Source organism: Clytia hemisphaerica, unplaced genomic scaffold (assembly GCF_902728285.1).
Source record: "Clytia hemisphaerica strain Z4C2 unplaced genomic scaffold, Clytia hemisphaerica genome assembly, whole genome shotgun sequence".
Lineage (NCBI taxonomy): Eukaryota > Metazoa > Cnidaria > Hydrozoa > Leptothecata > Clytiidae > Clytia > Clytia hemisphaerica.
Window position 1 is genome coordinate 918,215 of NW_027103595.1, and position 20,047 is coordinate 938,261.

At 33.7% G+C, this 20,047-nt stretch overlaps 2 protein-coding genes and 1 pseudogene across 3 annotated transcripts; 2 read left to right on the forward strand and 1 right to left on the reverse strand.

Moving 5' to 3' along the window:
* Positions 1–20,047, forward strand: part of LOC136801619 (dynein axonemal intermediate chain 3-like) — an 87,479-nt pseudogene that overhangs the window by 24,450 nt on the left and 42,982 nt on the right.
* On the reverse strand, positions 4,981–9,162 carry LOC136801620 (uncharacterized). 2 transcript variants are annotated; one of them, XM_067058260.1, is made up of 5 exons: positions 8,693–9,162; positions 8,238–8,387; positions 7,043–7,532; positions 6,362–6,527; positions 4,981–5,375 (listed from the first exon to the last, which is right to left on the reverse strand). In XM_067058260.1, exons 1-5 carry the CDS (start codon positions 9,145–9,147, stop codon positions 4,996–4,998), a joined length of 1,641 nt encoding a protein of 546 aa, XP_066914361.1. In that variant the 5' UTR covers positions 9,148–9,162; the 3' UTR covers positions 4,981–4,995. The 2 variants fall into 2 exon arrangements, with proteins under 2 accessions (XP_066914361.1, XP_066914362.1); XM_067058261.1 differs by lacking the exon at positions 8,238–8,387.
* On the forward strand, positions 9,634–15,845 carry LOC136801621 (maternal embryonic leucine zipper kinase-like). Its single transcript, XM_067058262.1, has 2 exons — positions 9,634–13,797; positions 14,195–15,845. Exons 1-2 carry the CDS (start codon positions 13,763–13,765, stop codon positions 15,339–15,341), a joined length of 1,182 nt encoding a protein of 393 aa, XP_066914363.1. The 5' UTR covers positions 9,634–13,762; the 3' UTR covers positions 15,342–15,845.

Consider the following 20,047-nt stretch of genomic DNA (forward strand, 5'->3'; position numbering starts at 1 on the left):
ATAAATAAATAAATAAATAAATAAATAAATAAATATTTATTTATTTATTTATTTATTTATTTATTTATTTATTTATTTATTTATTTATTTATTTATTTATTTATTTATTTATTTATTTATTTATTTATTTATTTATTTATTTATTTATTTATTTATTTATCTATTTATTTAACATCGTCAAAATATTTTAAAAATTATAAAAGCTAGCACTCCTATAAATAAAAATTTAGTAAACAAAGCTCTTAGAAAGTTTCATTGCATATACACACAGAAGAAATAGAAATGGAACAACTATAAAAATGAAAGTTAGTATTAATCATCTATAGAATTAATTAAATGCAAAATTGAAAAAAAATGATGAGTTATCCAGATGTGCCTGAAAGATATCAGGAACCTAGATGAGAAAGAGTAATGAATGAATCAATCAAAAAGAAAATAGAAATAAAGAATTTATAAAATTAACCGTATAAACAAAAAAAATCGGTTTTATACTGTCGAACAGAAACCGAAACCGTATAAACAAAAAAAAATCGGTTTTATGCTGTCGAACAGAAACCGAAACCGTATAAACAAAAAAAAATCGGTTTTATGCTGTCGAACAGAAACCGAAACCGTATAAACAAAAAAAAATCGGTTTTATGCTGTCGAACAGAAACCGAAACCTTATAAACGACGTTTGTCCGCATGGCACGATTGTCCGCAATAAACGTTTGTCCGCATGGCACGATTGTCCGCACAAGAGTTGAAATCTGAACTCAGAGAGATGTTGATTAACAGAACTAAACATCTCCAAAAAAAATCAGAAAGTTAATATTGAACCGTATAAAAAAAAAAAAATCGGTTTTATGCTGTCGAACAGAAACCGAAACCGTATAAACAAAAAAAAATCAGTTTTATGCTGTCGAACAGAAACCGAAACCGTATAAACAAAAAAAAATCGGTTTTATGCTGTCGAACAGAAACCGAAACCGTAAAAAAAAAAGAAAAAAAGGGGAAAAAAAAAAAATCGGTTTTATGCTGTCGAACAGAAACCGAAACCGTATAAACAAAAAAAAATCGGTTTTATGCTGTCGAACAGAAACCGAAACCGTAAAAAAAAAAGAAAAAAAGGGGAAAAAAAAAAAAAATCGGTTTTATGCTGTCGAACAGAAACCGAAACCTTATAAACGACGTTTGTCCGCATGGCACGATTGTCCGCAATAAACGTTTGTCCGCATGGCAATCAGAAAGTTAATATTGAACTGGGAATTAAAACAGGAAAAAACATTCCTGGAACTATTTTTTATAAAAAAACGAATACAGTAAAAAGTGTTATAACGCAGAACTAATCAGAAAGTTATATTGAACTAGGAATTAAAACAGGAAAAACATTGCTGGAACTATTTTTTATAAAAAAACGAATACAGTAAAAAGTGTTATAACGCAGAACTAAATAAATAAACGTTTGTCCGCATGGCAATCAGAAAGTTAATATTGAACTGGGAATTAAAACAGGAAAAAACATTCCTGGAACTATTTTTTATAAAAAAACGAATACTGTAAAAAGTGTTATAACGCAGAACTAATCAGAAAGTTATATTGAACTAGGAATTAAAACAGGAAAAACATTGCTGGAACTATTTTTTTATAAAAAAACGAATACAGTAAAAAGTGTTAAGAAAATCAGGAAGTTCTATTGATCACATGGAATGTGATATCTAAGCGGAATCAGTTTTCTTCCGGAAATTTCATACACGCCTAACGGATGAAAGTCAAGGAGATTAAGTATTTCTACAACTGTATATTTGTCAATTTCAGAAACCTGATAGGCATGAGTGTGAGTATCAAATCTTTCAATTTGGGTTTTTTGACAAACTAAATAAACATTAGACTTAAAAAATAAGATCAATTTCATAATCCCAAACACATAATCATCGTTTTCAAAAGACAAAACTACAGCTTCGTCAACTGAATATCTGTGACCATTCATAATAACAGCTTTTGCAATTGTCAAAAGATCATCAGCTGAAAGTTTTAAAGATTTTGTAATTTCTTTTTGAAACTTGCTTGATAAAGTTTCAACAGCTGCCTCTTGTACATAGATACCTTGAGGAGGTTTTCTAGATAGAATTTCATCTTGACAATAATGCAAATACATCAACATCTGATGATGAACAGCCATGCTTTTACAAAGGTTAACCCTGTTCTTTGAATGCTTTACAACATCCTTGAAATAACCATTTTTAGATTCAAAGCGTAAAGTTTGGATTAAAGGGCCATATTTGAAAGTTTGAGTAGGATAGTGTTTTAAAAAATGATATTTAGCCTTGACATTCTCATCCGGAAATAACAAACCGTACTCTTCAAAAAATTCATCAAGAAGATGTTCAATGTAAATGAGATCATATCTAACAAAGGATTTTGCCAAAATTCGCTCTAAAATTTCAAGAAATTCAATGTAAATAATCCACACATTATCTTCAGCTCTCACTAAATCCCCTATCATTAATGGTAATAGACGTAACAAATTTAGCATCTCACAAGCAGTCTGTTTAACTTTATATTTTGTTAATGCTTTAACTTTGGTGATCTGTGGCTTGTTTTGTCTGTCAATGACAGAATATGGAAAAAGTTCAATTCTATCATTGAATATTTCCAAGGAAAAATAACGTTTTCGTACAAAATTTATTATAACATTAGTCATCAAATCAATTGCAAAACCTTCAAAGCAATCATGTGCAAGGTCAGGAGGTAAACCATCAATCACGTGAAAATAATTCAAATCGTTTAAGCAACTTTTAGTTTTAATTCCATATGAAGAGCAGAGATCTGACTGTGTCTCTATAGCTTCTACATTGTTATTGTAACCATTTTTAGTGCGCATTTCAAAATCTTTAGTTTTATCATCAAATTTAAGTGATTTTAGTGTTTTATAGCAATATCTGCAAAAGTGCTGGACAGTGCTAAAATTACAATAAAAACCCCCAATGGCATGAGCAGCTAGATTGTCAGCAATAAGCATGGAAACTGACCCCTTAAGATTAAATGGAAGCCCTGTTACTTTAAAGTCTAGACCCTTCATTTCAAGTTTCTGGATATCTTCAAGCATCGGTTGTAATATTTTTCCATAGCAATAGTCACCTAAAAGGTGCGCATCAAAGAGAATAACAAGATTGATGTCAGTTAACCGAGACCTATATATTGCTGGTAAATTTCCAAGCACAAAATAAATGGCAGAGGTTTTATGTTTGACTGTTTTGTTGCCTAAAGGATTGACCGTATTAAAATCATCATGGTATAGAATAATCTGAAGACATAATGGCTCTTCTTTAAACAAAGGATGGTTTTGGAATATTGAACCATCTTTAAAATCACGCAAAACATGTTTTTGAGTGTCAGAAACATCATCTTGTGATTGAGAAACAACTTCAGCAAAAAAATCCTCATGACCAAGCAATACACTCACAGTTTTAAGGGTTTTGAAAGAGACCATTTGAAGACTCGTATCGGAGTCCTTTATCGCAGAACCTATAAGGTCTTATTCCAATTAAGACCATCATGGGTTTGTTTCCAAATTAGACCTTATTGTATCTCAATCGAGACCATTGTGACGTTCGTAAGAGACCCTGTAAGGTGTTATAATTCAAACCTTTTAAGGTCTTTATTATGACAAGACCATTAAGGTGTTCGTAAGAGACCATTTTAGGCATGATGATTTTAACCTTTTGAGGTCTTGATTGCAACAAGACCATTAAGATGCTCGAAAGAAACCATTCGGATGTTCAAAAGAGAGCTTTGAAAGACTCATATCGGAGTCCTTTATCGCAGAACCTATAAGGTCTCATTATAATTTAGACCTTTTCAAGTCTTGATTCTAAATCTGTACGCATAGAAAATGTTATCAAATGACTTGTTTTATATTTCAGGATTACAAAGTAAACAAAAGCTGGAAGATTATGTATAGTGTTGAAATAGAATTTTCGTTTTTGAAATTAATAGAAACTATATATAGTCGAAGTTATAATTTATAATATTATGACAGTATATACTCTTATAAATGAATAATTACATTACAATTAATATAATACATATAGTACATATTAAGTTAGGAGCCTTGACAAATATTCAAGTCTTGGAATACGTTCTTCTCTTCTGCCTGTAGCTTTAGAAGGAATTTTCAATCATAATAGATTTGGTATTGTTGGAAAGATAATTAAAATAGTGCTTTAATCATCATTTTCGCCGTAGTAATTCTAACAATAATAAAATTATTATGATTGAAAATTTCCCTAAAAGTTTATAAGCATGAGAAAGAAAACTGAACCCTTATCGTAAACAGACTTAACAGACTCAATTTTGAAAGAAGAAAGCTTTGTTTTTCTATAAGTCCATTCTCTATTTTGCAGCTCATAGACACACAAGTTTTTAAACGATTTCAGGAAAAAAAATAAAATAGACATAATAGAATAGTATTTGATAGAAAAGTATATAATTTCATTCATTATATAATATGTTAGAATATACAGAATTATTAGATGAAATAATTTGAATCAATAAAAGTGCTCTTGCACAAAATCTTATGAACAGGTAGCTTCGTCTTTTTCGGTTTTTAGTGCAATGAAGATAAAAATAAACTAAATAAATCAGTAATTCACATGCGTGTGAAAACTCATTTTCGCGTGTGACCCTGCACCGAGTCACACGCATGTGAAAAGGGAAATAACATGCCAAAATCACAGGTCAAAACTGGGTTCGTGTAAATTTGGCTTTCACACGTGTTAAATTGAAAATCACACGAACCAGTTTTGATCAAGTAATATGTGATTTTCAATTTAACACGTGTGAAAGCCAATTTTACACGAACCAGTTTTGACCTGTGATTTTGGCATGTTATTTCCCTTTTCACATGCATGTGAATCGGTGCAGGATCACACGCGAAAATGGGTTTCCACACGCATGTGATTTACTGATTTTTTCCTGTGAGTTAATAAATAAATTGAAAAAACTGTCCTAAATTTAGGACAGTTTTTTCAATTTATTTACTAACCCACTAACTCTTGCAGGGGTTTTCGTCGAATCACCAATATCCAAAATGTACTTTTGGATGAAAGTTAAAGTGCATTCCAGTTCTTTCGGATAGGCCAAATTGAAAACGTAATAAGACGCAGTCATGATCCCGAAAGCTTCAATAAAATTGTTTGCCTGAGCGATAATTTGATCTTCAATTTTCACCACGAACGAGGCACTCTCGAGTAGAGCGGTGCTCAGATCTGTTTCATCAAAACTAGCTGACGTTCCAACCAACCGTGGGTAAGATTTGGTTTGATCAAAGATTGAAAATGTGGATTCACGTAGTAGAAACGAAGTCAACATCATTTTCAAGCAATTCTTCACATCTACAGGAGAAAAGAAAGAATTTTTAAAGAGTCATTTTTGAATCTCGAGTACAAAAAATGGTGTGATAACTCACCCTTACAGATCTTGCTGAAGTTTGAACCAAATGATCTTTTATGCAAGAAAATAAGCCTGCTGATGGTACTTTTCACTTTTCAGAAGCCCGGTTTTAGTGTGGATTGGCCTACTTGATGGTTGTAATGATGAAAGTAATATTGTTTAGAATTTTTATCACCAAGCCTTGTCAAAAATAGCAGAGAAAGTTGTTTTTACAGCTAATCTGGAGCAAAATTCAAGATGTATCTTTTTGCAGCGACAACAGAACTTTTTTAAATTTTCAGACATTTATTTAGGAAAAGTTAAGGAAATTTCTACATTTTGACTATGACAGGGTCCAAAAAATCAACAGAAGACAGGCCCTTTTCCAAAATCCCAAGACCCCCCCCCCCCCTTCTAAATCTAGGGGGTAGAAACTATGTTTGCTCCCAAGCAAAATGAAGATTTTTAGGGAACCATAACTTGCATAGTAGCCTATCTTTGAGCCGCAATATATGAAGAACTTTCTGAATATTGAGGTGAAATTTCAGGTTCTATTTTTCTTGTATATAAGTTTTGGTCCAAATTTCAGCAAAATCTGAGAGGGTGAGTTATCACACAATCGAGACTGTTGGAAAAAAATGACTCCTAAGTACTATACATTTTTTAAAACAAAACCTAAGCCAACAGTTTTCGGAAACACAACAAATTTTGGGGACTCTAAGGTTTTAGAGGATGTAAAAGTTTTTGGAAACTTCCACTTTGTGGGAAACTAAACGATTTGAAAAATTTCGCGACAGCTTTTTTCTGAAGATGCAGTAGAAAAAATAGCTATAAAATCACAAATTTTTGCTGTTTTAAGCATGCGTTGAGAATTTTTGCCTTATAATTGAAATAACTTGCCAAATAAATTTTGGAGAAACTTTTCGTGGTCGGGTTTCAAATTACTTACATAATCTAGATTCCTCAGTTCGGCAACCAGCCAGCATTGCTCTAACATTTGTTAGATAGTTCTTTTCACAAGTCGTGGTTATTCGAAGGATGGGCACATCTTTTATGGTTTCCAACCGACTGATAATGGTCCATCCTCCAACCAGCCGGGAAAACTCAGAGAAAATCTAAGAGAAAATGATTTAATACCTTAAGAGCAAATGCCCATAGAATCTACAAATAGAGGGCCATGGGGGTCTTCAAATCTTCTGGGTTTTCATATATGTGATAGCCCTAACCAAAATATGAATTAAAAAAATCAACAGCTTGCGTTCAAAAGATAGTGCTTATTAAAATTTGTCTATTTTACAGACCAGAATTTATAGATCTTAATAACTCTTTATTTCTAAGTGCTAGAGACATGAAATTTTGCATCTAGGAAGTGTCTTTTAAAAGATAAAAAACTTTTGAAAAAATCCATATGGCGGTACACAGTGAAAAATTGGAAGCAAGTTAGTACTAAGTGATTTCATCAAATTTAAATGGCATATCACCACGGTACCAACCGGCATACTGTCTTGTACGAAAAAACCCTATCATGCCATCAAGCAGATTGCTTCCTGAAGGTGTTTATATTGAAAAATTTTCCAAGTCTCTATGACCCCCGGAGCTGCAGTACAAATCAATTTAAAGAATATCTCACCTCGCTCTTTGAAGCCAACAGTGGATATTGTTCTATTATTATGGCAATCGGATTAACTTCGTGAACAATCATTTTACGTCTATCTGGAAATGTTTGCACCATTGCAAAAGAACTTCTCTGATGGTCCCTTTGAGCTGAAACTTTCCGGGACTCTTTTTGAATGGTATTGATGTGTACCATCTGCGATTGATCGTTTTCACCTTCAATTCTCGGAGGCAGATAGTTGGGGACACCCCAACTTAATTTAGTCCGTTTGGAGACATTTGATTCACCATCTCCAACTGCACGACGTTTACCAAATTTTACTCGTTTGTTGATGATTTCTGGAATCGGTGTGTGAATTTTTCCACGAAGGTTCTTGAAAGCAGTTTTGAGCCGCCTATGAAAAAAGTTGACAGCATCGCCATAGTTGTGATGGGAATTGACCAAGTGGGGCCACTTCTCAATTATGGCTTTTGACATCTCAATGTAGTTGCTATTTGTTGGAAAACTGAAAAGAAATAATTGATAATTGGGTCTCTTGTAGACTCTCCTGAGTACATACCTTAAGCAAGGGGACTGTTTTTGTGAGAACTAATTTTTGTAATTCGCTGATTTGAAATTTTTTGTGGGAATTTAATTTTGCGGATCACTCACTTTGAAAAAAATTAGAGCTATTCTGTCATCATCCGACCTTTGTTTTTTGCATAAGAAAAAAATTTGTAGGAACATACCCCAAAGGTACTTATTTTTGTGCGTACTAATTTTTGCGCAATTTCACGCAGAGGCCCAAAAATGCACAAAATTTTATACCGAAATTATGCATAGTGTTAAGGTGCGTGAAAATTAATACAGGATTTTCATAGACTCCCTACAGAAAATCGTAAAATAACCTAATGCATAAAAAATTGTAAGTGTGCTATTTTTTGGAAAATAAATGCTTCGTGCGCGAAAATTGATACCCAAAAATTAGATCAATTCAAATCTTATAAAAATCCCCTTGCTTTGTGTTCAAATCGGAAATAGGAATTTTTTTAAAAAAAGTTCCGCCTGGATAGGGTTAAGGGATCTAAATCTAAGGGGGTCATTAACTAAGGTTGTTCAACTCAATCAAAGAAATAGCAAATTAGAGCATTTTGCCTTTTTCATTGTGTGCAGTGACTCTTACTGATTTCTAGCCATTCCTTTATAAACTCAACATAAACTAACAACTCACTACAATTGGTACTTGGTGGTAACCTCGTTGAATATACCGGAAAGTAAACAAGATCTTGAAGACTGACTCAGCAGTCGCTGTTGATTAAGAACATCTAGTGTCGATTGCCTCACTATATGATCATGTATGATGAACGGATGAGGCCAACGTCTAAAAAAAGTTATTTCATTTCATAAAGCCACAAACTCGTAACCTGATAACAAATGCTCAAAATTTGTCTGACCCGCATGGTAAACCTCCCAAGGCCCTTGAAAATTTTTTAGAGTGTCAGCGTGATGGTCAGAAAACAATGACAATCTGTTCTCAGGTTACAAACTCAATGCTTAAGTTTCTATAGTTCTAGTAAGACTAGATTTCAACAAGAGATACTTTTATCAAACTAACTGATTGACAAAAACAGTACTTCATTGGAATTCCTCAAGAACTCAAAATGAGGTGGAGAAACCAATACTTACTTTTGGCTAGAAGAAGGATTAGTTTCTTGATCATTTATGGATATTTCAGGATCTATAGGAATGGGTTCTTCACGAGCTCCAAGAATGGGTTCTTCACGAGCTCCAAACATGGGTTCTTCACGAGCTCCAAGAATGGGTTCTTCACGAGCTCCAAGAATGGGTTCTTCACAAGCTTCAGGAATGTAAGGAGTGGGTTCATCAGGAATGTCATCACCATTATCTTTGTCGGTTAGATTTCTGAAGGAGCCTCTCAGACTATTTGATTTGCGATCAAAGAGAAGGGAGATGTCATCAAAATCCAACACACACCAGCCCTCTTCTTTGTCCTCAAAGTAGATATTTAAATCATCAAATTGATGGCCAAATTTCTTTGCTATTGCATCTTCCAGTTCTTCGATTGCATCAACCTTGATAATATATCTATCGCCACTAGGAAAGTCTACAGTGAATTTCATTTTTTCCTTTAATTACTAAAAAAGGAAGTGAGCAATTATTAGGATTGTTTTGAGTAATTCAATACCAATAAAAGTTCACTTCCTTTTTTAGACATTATAATGTAGAAGAAATAAAAATTATGACATTATAATGTAGTAGAAGTAAAAATTATGACGTAACTATTTCTAAAATATAAATGATAAGAAAGCTCAACAATTATTATATGGTGAACATTAGAAATCTGACCTTGAGAAAAGGAAGTTTTGAAAATTCTAACGAAATTAAACAATTAAAAATAAAAAGGTATAATAATATTCTAAATTTTTACATTATTTCCGATGGAAATGAAATGAAGCTAAAGTAAAATGAAATTGCACAGCAACTACATAAACAAACACAGTAAACTACCTTGAAACCCTAAAACAAATACCAATACAAATATATATGGTGAAGATTAGAAATCTGACCTTGAGAAAAGGAAGTTTTGAAAATACTAAGTTTTTGAAAATATATATATATAAATAAATATATATAAAAGTAGGAAACAAACCGTAACCGGAAATGAAAATTAAACCAATAGAAAAAAGTAAAATGAAATTGCACAGCAACTACATAAACAAACACAGTAAACTACCTTGAAACCCTAAAACAAATACCAATACAAATATATATGGTGAAGATTAGAAATCTGACCTTGAGAAAAGGAAGTTTTGAAAAAACTAAGTTTTTGAAAATATATATAAAAGTAGGAAACAAACCGTAACCGGAAATGAAAATAAGAAACTAAGCAAAGTTCACATTCCTTGAAAGAAATTTTTGTGAAAATAAGTCTGAAAAATTTTCCAGAACTTGAGACAAAAAGATATAAAAATGAAATGAATGAAATTTTTCAACACCAAAAAATAAAGATTGACAGAACTTTCAAATACAAAAACAGAAATCATCAGAAATCATTGAGAAATGCAATTTTTTGAAGTTATCATGAATACACAGCAAAGACAAACAGTTTTTTTTTAATTTCATTTTATGGAACCAGAATCACAATAATAAAAAACAGAAAGTATGGAAAATGAAGAAATACTTATTTGAACAAGTTTGAAAAAGAGTTTTTATTTTTTTTTATTTTTTTAACAGTAAGATTTTTTATTACTTTCGGGACAAAACTTATGATGAAGGTTTAACTTGCGTTGACTATGAAAAATATGACTTGAAAGTAAATAATAGGAATAAAAAGGTTTCATGTTGTAGATTTATCAGGTTGGTCATCCTGTTCTATGAATGCTTCAAAACAGCGGATGTAATATCGAAGTGGGATTAACGTTTTTCCAACAAAATTGTATACCCCTAATGGATGGTAATCAAGTAGGTCATCTATCTTCACAACAGTGTGTTCGTTAATTTCTGAAACTTGATAAGAATGGATGTGTGTATCAAACCCTTCAATATCAGTATTTTGACAAAGTAAAAAAATCTCGGTTTTGAAAAATATGATCAACTTTATGATCCCAAAAACATAATCATCATTTTGGTATGAAAGCACAACAGCCTCATCAACAGAATATCTGTGCCCATTCATCACCACAGCTTTTCCTACCATCAAAAGATCACTTGACATAATTTTCAATGATTTTTTTATCGGATTTTGAAACTGGATATCTAAAGTTTCAACAGCTGCCTCATTCATGGAAATCCCCTTTGGAAGTTTCCGAGTGAGAATGTTATCTTTACGATAGTGCAAATACATAAGCATTTGATGATGCACAGCCATTGTTTTACAGAGGTTAATTCTATTCTTCGAATGTTTCACAACATCCTTGAAATAGCCATTTTTGGATTCAAAGCGTAGAGTTTGGATTAAAGGACCATATTTAAAAGTTTGGTTGGGATAATGCTTTAAAAAGTGAGACTTAGCTTTAACACTGGCATCTGGGAAAAGTTTTCCATAATTTTCAAAGAACTCGTCAAGCAAATGTTGAATAAAAATCAGATCATATCTATCAAAACTTTTCGCTAAGAGACGCTCCAAAATCTCCAGAAATTCAATCAACAGAGCCCAAACATCATCGCTAGAACTCACAAAATCACCAATCATTAAAGGGAGTAAGCGTAATAAATTCAACATTTCACAGGCAGTTTGTTTGACTTTATATTTTGTGAGAGCTTTGATTTTGGTAACTCGGGGCTTGTTTTGCCTATCAATGATGGCATAAGGAAATGTTTCTATTCGATCATTAAAGACTTCTAAAGTAAACAGACCCTTTTTCACGAAATTTATGATTATATTGGTCACTAGATCAACTGCAAAGCCTTCAAAACAGTCGTGGGCAAGATCTGGCGGTAGACCATCGATGACATGGAAATAGTTCAAATCATTAAGACAACTTTTAATTTTGATTCCATATGAGGAGCACAAATTTGGATCATTTTCAATAGATTGAACATTGTTATTATAACCTGTTTTGGTTCTCAATTCAAAATCTTCAGTTTTTGTATTAAAAGAAAGAGAAGCTAAAACTATTTCACAGTATCTGCAAAACTTTTGCACGGTACTGAAGTTACAATAGAACCCCCCTATTGCATGAGCAGCTAGATTATCAGCAATTAACATGGATACAGAACCCCTGAGCTTGTACGAAAGCCCAGTGACTTCGAATTGAAGACCATTCATCTCAAGCTCTTTGATATCATCCAGCATTGGCTTGAGTATCTTCCCATAACAATAGTCATTTAGAAGATGGGCATCAAATAAAACAAGAAGGTTTATATCAGATAATCGTGATCTAAATAAAGAGGGAAGGTTTCCAAGAACAAAGTAAATGGCAGAAGTTTTATGCTTGACAGTTTTATTTCCTAATGGATTAACAGTGTTGAAGTCATCATGATAAAGAATGATTTGTAGAGATAGTGGTTCATTTGAAAATAAAGGATGTTCGCGAAAAACAGAACCATCTTTAAAATCACGCAAAATACCGTCACTTTCACTCTGAGAATTAGCAATAACTTCCGCAAAAAGATCTTCATGCTTTAACAAGACAGAAAGTGTTGACAAAATTGGAACATACTGGTAAGTATCCATTCCCCCCTTTGAATTATTGCCTAATGTGATTTCAATTGGCTCCACATACTGAGGTTTATTTTCAGTAAATTGAGATAAGGCTTTTGCTCCTTTAAATTTATTAAAGGCTATGGCATATTCACTCTCACATTGCAATATCATTTTTGTTTCATGGTCAAGTTTAAAATTTGCGATGTTTCGAGACAAAGATGATTTGATTGCTTCTCCGTGTCGCTTTCGGTCTATACTTAAAATGTGAGATAATTTTTCACTTATAAAACAGGTCGCCTCAGTGGTAACAAAATATTTCTCACGCAGTTCGAGCAGAAAGGAATGAATAGTTTCGACCGCAGTTTCATCAAAATAAGACTCTTTGTTATATGGATTAGAATCTTCATTAGCTCCTATACTACTTAAATCATTTTCTACACCAATAAAATTTTCACTGACCCCCCTGCTATTGCTTTCGTCATCAACTCCACCCTTGCCAAAAAGCTCTGGTTCAACTACATTTTCAAAGTTAGTACTATCAAGACCAAGAGAAAATTCAACATTTTTACTTGTCTTTCTGACTTGCATGTGTTGCTCATAAAACCAAAGATGGCAAGCCTTAGCATGTCTACGGAAGCTCTGAAGATTTGTAAAAGTTTTGGTACAAGAAGAGATACGACAAGCATATGGTGCACCAACCTTTAATGTATGGCTTTCAAAAAAATGATTCAAAACCTTGTTGTAGTCTGTACTTGCATAAAGACAACCAAGTAAGGAACAGGAAAATTCTCGTGATGAGCTAGATTGGGCTGAAACAGCTGCCATTGTCACATTGTATACTTTTGGAAGCAAAATAAGTTCAACGAGCCAAAAACATCACAGTAGTAAAAGATACATCCAACTCAAAAAAATTACAAGATGAACCTCTCACCAGCAAGTCAATTAAAATATGACAGAAAAACAAGACCCTTTCTAGTCTTATTTTCCCGCCAAAGTCGAAATCCAAAGTAGAATTAAACAAAATGGTAGCTACATATAGTTGTGAGAATGTAAAAATTGATCAGTAATCAATAAGTTTATACATAGACATTATCTTTAAATAATTACACTATTCTGTCTTTTTATATATGTTAACTGTTGTTTGAGTCATTTTCAAGATTAATTCAAAGAGAGTTTACTCAGATCTCATAATAATCATTTCGAATTATAACGGTCCTTAGTTTTTGATCAGTAGAGCAATAAGCTCGTCTCCAGTCCACATATTTTATTTGCGCTTACCGCCCGACTATGCGCCCTAACTTACTGCAGATAAATCTCATAGACACGGTTAAACCTTTTTCATAGACATGGTTTTTTTTAGGATGAAATGGCGGGAATCAAACAACGCCCCTCCCACATTTTGCGTGTGGGTTTGATTTGACGTGCTTGACGTTGATTGGCTGAATTAGACCCTTTTCGATTGTTCTTGTTTCACCCTCTAAAAGAGAAACTCACACCCAAGATGTGGCCATTTTTCTAAAAAAAGAAACAGAAAGACGACTTCTCTCCCAGCCCGCTCCTCGAATTGAATTGAAATCGAATTACGTGCCATGGCTGGTAGTAGTGCAAACGCAACAAGATCTTGGTAAGTAATAAAAATGTTTATCTTGCCGATTCGTGATGTTGAATTTCTACAAAATACTCAAAATTTTTACCTTTTGAGCTTTTTTGGTTGCGTGAATGCGTGAAAATCGAAAAAAATTGCGTGAATGCATGAATTGAAAACTTGCGTGAACGTGAAAATCCACTTTTTTCGATTGCGTGAATGCGTGAATCTGACCTGTTTTTTGCGTGAACACGTGAATTTTCCCTTTTTTACCCGATTTGTGCAAACTTTCCCGATTTTTGAATATTTCCCCTATTTTTTCCGAAAATTTCCCCGATTTTCCAAAAAATCGGATTTGCGTCGAGAAGAACTTTGGCATAAGATAATTTTATACATCCTGGTGAATAATAATCTCTTAAATGCTTTTTTTTAACAGGCTGAAATGTAATGTATCACCATTTACATGCGATGGAAAACACGATCAATGTTTTAAATTCGATGATTTATACAAGGAGGCTTCAACAAACAACATCGTCAAAACTCAAACATCGCTTGGTCGTGCTTTGAAATTGGAATTTCCTGATTCAATTAAAAAAATGCGTATTGGATATAAACGGAATCTTGTTTACTGTGGGCTGAAAATGAAAGACAAAGAGGAAATCAATGATTTGAAAAAAAGGAAGGGGGAGTTGGAGCGAACGAATGCTGTATTGGAGAAGTCACTTAAAACTTACCAGAATGAATTTGTTTCAGAAAGAAAAGAAAAAGAAAAGCTGCTGAAAGCTTTCAAGGAGAATAAAGAGTTTCATTTGCCAGCTTCATTTTATTTGCAATCAGAGCATTTGAAGCCAGTACAATCGAGCTCGACAATTGGTAGGGGAACGTTTGGGAGTGTTGAGCTTCGACATTTTAAGGGTGAAATTGTTGCGGCGAAATTATTAGTCAATGAGAAGTATACTTTTGAACAAAATCGCAATATGGTTTTAAAGGAGGCTAAAATCATTGCAAATCTGCGGTTCCATAACGGTCTGCCGTCTTTAGTTGGCATTTGCGTTGATGAGTCGCCTTTGAAATTGGTGATGCAATTTTATTCTTTTGAATGTGGACCAAAGTCTCTCTACTCTTTCTTGAAGGAAAAGTTTCCTGTTGATATTCAGAAAATGCACCTCATATTTCTTCAGATAGCAGAAGCACTTAATGTAATTCACGTAAGCGGGTATCTTCACAATGACTTAAAACTTGATAACGTTGTTTTGCATGGAGATCGAAATACGATACAACCTGTTATCATTGATTTTAATTGCGGTTGTAAAATTGAGAGAGGTAGACATTTCGAATTGAGTGTCGAAGAGAAGGAGAAGTACAAAAAAACTCGTCGTCATGTTGCTCCAGAAGTGGTTGAAGGCCAAAGCGCCCAGTCAGTAGTTTCTGACATCTTTTCGTATGGTTACATGTTGGAGCAAACAGTCAGATGTGGTTATAGCTCAGAAAAATTCAAAAAAATCATAAAAAATACAGTCGTTCATAAAAATTGGAAATATCGATCATCGTTAACAGCTATATGCAACGACTTAACTGAGTAATATAATATTGATTTTCCACATAGGGAAAGTGCCTATCTCTCATCTATTGTTTTGTTTTCAAAACAAAGTCAAAACACATACGTAGATTCTTATTATAAAGGGTGGTACAGTCTTTCGGTCGGGGTTGTCATTCTTTTTTTTTTGTTGCGAAGTAGGCACTTTCTCCCCCTCTTAAAACTAAAATTTCAAACAATATTCAATGTTCCAATAATTTATTGTAAGAATTTATTATCATTTATTCTTACTTTATCATTAGATAAATAAATGTACATTTCAAAACAAAAGAAGAAAATTCATTGTATTTTTACCGTCTTTCCGCATTTAGAAATTAATTACCAAAGAAAATTTGAAAAGATCTCACCCGCGAAATTAAATTCCTGCAAACAAAAATGAATTTCATCTGCGAAATTAAAATACTAGACTGTTATGAGTTTTGTTTCGCTCTTTCCACCATACTCTCGGGTAACTAATAAACGGGGGGTCTGGAATAAGCGGGGGTGGGTGGAAAAAATCTCAAAACTTAATAAGCGGGGGGGAGGGGGTTGGAATAAAGATGTCCTTGGTGGAAAAGTTTTGAAAAGGGGGTTAATGCAGAAGAATAGGGCAAAAAAGAGATGAATTTTCAAAATACTTTCTGAAAATTTAATAAGGGGTTGGAATAAGAATGTCCTGGGTGGAAAATTTTCGAAAAATTAATTAGTGGGGGGGGGTACGCTTATTAGGTACCCGATAGTAGATCAATTATTATCACCCCTCAAATCCTGTTCTGAGTAAAAAATAACTTCGTTATTTTTCGAGTTTTGATACTTTTTAACAAACTCTCAAAAAAGGCTTTTTGATCAGCGAAATTAAAACACCACAAAAAAAATTAGGAAACCCCTCATCCTCCCCCATTCGCTCCCGCTCGCAGAGACTTAAAGTACTACTAGGCAAAATAAAAAATACAAGATATATTATGGGCACTACAAATTTCGTTGAAAAAAAATATTCTTCATTATAATTTTTGAATTCTTTGTTGGAAAAGTAATCGATTTCCTTTAAACAGCGTTAGAGGTCGCGCAAACCGCGTAAAAAGAACAACCTCATTTTGCACGCGCGACAAAAATATAATCAAACTTATGAAACGCTTGTCTATGGAAAAATTGATGGTCTCAAAAGAGACCTTAATGGGTGTTAAGAGGGACACACTTTATAACCAGACTCCCGGGGTTTATTTATTAAATAAAACGAGACCTTTTAAGGTTTCTTTTGAAACATTTTTTGAGAGGGAACCATTAAAGGTTCTATTTGAGACCTTTTTTAATATGCCTTTCGTACATTCCAATCTAGACCCCGAAGGTCTTAAATGGGAACGTGAAAGGTATCGCTTAAGTCTTGTAAGGTCTACTTTCAAACGAGACCCCGAAAGGTCTCTTTCAAAACCTTTAAAACTGTGAGTGTACAGAAAGGGTAGAAAGCAGTGGAACATATTGATAAGTGTCAGTCCCCCCTTTTTTATTTTGTCCTAAAACAATTTCAATTGGTTCCACATACTCAGATTTTGTTGTTGTATATTGTGACAAAGATTTTTGCCCTTTGAATTTATCAAAAGCTAAAGCATATTCACTTTGACACTTAAGAACCATTTTGGTTTCATGGTCAATTTTAAAATTTGGATTATTTCTGAGAAGAGATGATTCTACAGCTTTACTATGCCTCTGGCGGTCAAGATTTATTATGTTTGACATTTTTTCACTCAAGAAGCAGGTTGCTTCAGTAGTGATAAAGTATTTTTCACGCAATTCCAATAATAATTTATGGATTTTCTCAACAGCAGATTCATCAAAAATAGATTCATCATTTGGCTCAAAATCGTTATTTGAGTCAGCAGAAAAATTTGTTTGTATGTTATCCTCCCCACCAAAATGATCAGGCTCACAAGTATCTTCAATGTCGATGTTATTGTCATCAGTCACACAGTCAACAGTGTCACCAGTTTTCTTTCTTACGAGCATATACTTCTCATAAAACCAAGAATGTTTTGTTTGCACATGCCTTCGAAAACTTTGAAGATTTTTAAAGCTCTTAGGACAGGAGGAAATACGACATATAAAAGGTGCATCAGACTGCAAAGTGTGTTTGTCAAAAAAATGGTGCAAAAGCTTGTTATAATTGCTGGCAACATAAGGGCAGTCAAGTAGAGGACAAGAAAATTGTTGAGTAATTGGTTCACCTGATGGTAATGCTGCCATCTCACCTCTCAAGAAAACATACTTACCTACAATTACATTCAATAATCAAGACAGAAAACAAAAACAACAAAACAAAATCTGCCAGTATGAAAATATTGGTGACAGAAACCGAAAGTTAAAGCTTCGTTATTTTTTCTGAGAATTTCTTCTTTAGACTATCAGCCGACATCTGCTTTTCGTGACAACCACATTGAAATGCTCGAACAAATCGCAGCACATAAAAAAAAGTTTGAATGAAATAAACAAGACCCTTTCAAGTCTTAATTTCGCGCTCTTTTAAAAATGAAAGTGAAAGGAATCGCAACAAAAGTAATGAGAATCTAAAGATTGATCAGAAATGTAAAACAAAGTTGGACAAGAATATCAAAGTTTTTCTCTGAGTATGAAATTTTTCTTGTAAAATTAGAGCCCTGACTTCATTGTAAATACTTTCAGAAATTTATTTTCTCTATGATCAAATAATTCATGACAAAAATCTTCCTTCCTTCTAAAATTATGATCATGAGATTTTTCAGCTTGTTCCCAGACTCCGCATAAATCATTTGGCGCACGCCCAATTCGCGCCAAATTTCAGAACGTATTTAACGCTGATTGGTCGTTGATGTTCGAATATCCGAATAAAGCAAGTGACCATTCGATTTATATCATTCATTCTCCATTCTTACCCAGCAACGAACAGGTCAACGGAAACTTTATCACATAATGACTGGTACGGCTTACGATGTGATAAGAGCTTGGTAAGTCAACAGGCGGGTTTTACAGGCGGAAATCTTTTGAAAACGCCGCTTTTAATAGCAATTTAGTCTCTCTAAGGGTTCAGAAGTGCACACATCCAACATCTCTTAACTCTAATCCCTTCCCGTCCCAGGGTAACCCTGATTTCCTCAGAATTTTATTTTAATCTTATTCTCTTAATAGGTTGAAACGTAATGTGATGGCATTAAACTGTGATGGAAAGCATGCAAATTGTTCTACTTTTAAAGACATTTACGAAGAGGCATCCAAAGTAAAGGTAGTATCGAAAAAGCTACTCGCCAATGCCATTCAAATCGAGTTTCCAAAGGCTGAAAAGAAGAGGATTGGGGGGAAGAGAAAGATAATCTACTGTGGGTTGAAAGTAAAATTATTCAACAAAGATCGAGAAATTGAAGAGTTGGAGAAAAAGAATAAAGCACTAAACAAATCTGGTCAAATATATTTAAAAGAATGGAAGAATGAAAGACGTGAAAAGGAACTGTTCCAGCAAGTGTACAAAGAGAGTAAAGAATTTTATCTGCCGCCAAGTTTTTTCCTACAATCAAAACAGCTGGAGCAACTCGAAAAGACTTCAATCGGTAGTGGAACCTTTGGAAAAGTGGAATTGAGAATGTTCAACGGGAAGATGGTTGCAACAAAATTATTGGTGAATGATACTTACACGATGGAGCAACACCGTAATATGCTTTTAAAAGAGGCTAAAGTTATAGTTAACATTAGAAGTCATTGTAATTTAGCAACTTTGATTGGTGTTTGCATTGACGAGCCTCCTTTTAAATTGGTTTTGGAGTTTTACTCTTTTGAAGATGGAGCTAGGTCATTATACAGCCTTTTAAAGGACAAAATCAATATCAAGATCGATGCAATGCACCTCATATTTTTCAAGATTGCAGATGCGCTTAACACCATGCACCTAAGTGGATACATTCACAACGACCTTAAACTTGATAACGTCGTGCTTAAAGGTAACCGCCATTCTATACAGCCAGTCATCATCGATTTTAACTGCAGTTGTAAAATTGGTAAGGGAAGGAAGTTTTCTCTCAATGCTATTGAAAGAGAGAGATACAGAGAAGCAAGACGACATGTAGCTCCTGAGATAGTTGACGGTAGAGGTGGCCAGTCAATATTGAGTGACATATATTCGTATGGCTACATGGCCAAACAAGTACTGAATTGTGGTTATGATTCAGATAAACTTAAATTGATTAAAAAAAACACTATACTGTTCACCAATTGGCAGTTACGCTCGTCTCTAACAGCAATTTGTCAAATTTTGATTGAATAATTTTTAGAACCGTAGCTTAGGCTACTACTGGATACTTTTTCATGCAGTGCTTTTTGCTGTAAAATGTCTTTTGTACAATGGCTTTTATCTTAGAATTTTTTTATTTCTATGTCTAGAAAAAATATTTAGTTCCCGCGAAAATTCCCTTTAAGTAGTAAACTTTTTTATCGTGTCTATTGGATTTTCACTATCGATCGCGTCTATTGAAAAGACTTGCAGTAAAGTCCGCCTGGGAAAGGTCTTGTTTGAGACCCCTAGAGGCATTACGAATGAATTTTTTATCGTGTCTATTGGATTTTCACTATCGCGTCTATTGAAAAGACTTGCAGTAAAGTCCGCCTGGGAAAGGTCTTGTTTGAGACCCCTAGAGGCATTACGAATGAATTTTTTATCGTGTCTATTGGATTTTCACTATCGCGTCTATTGAAAAG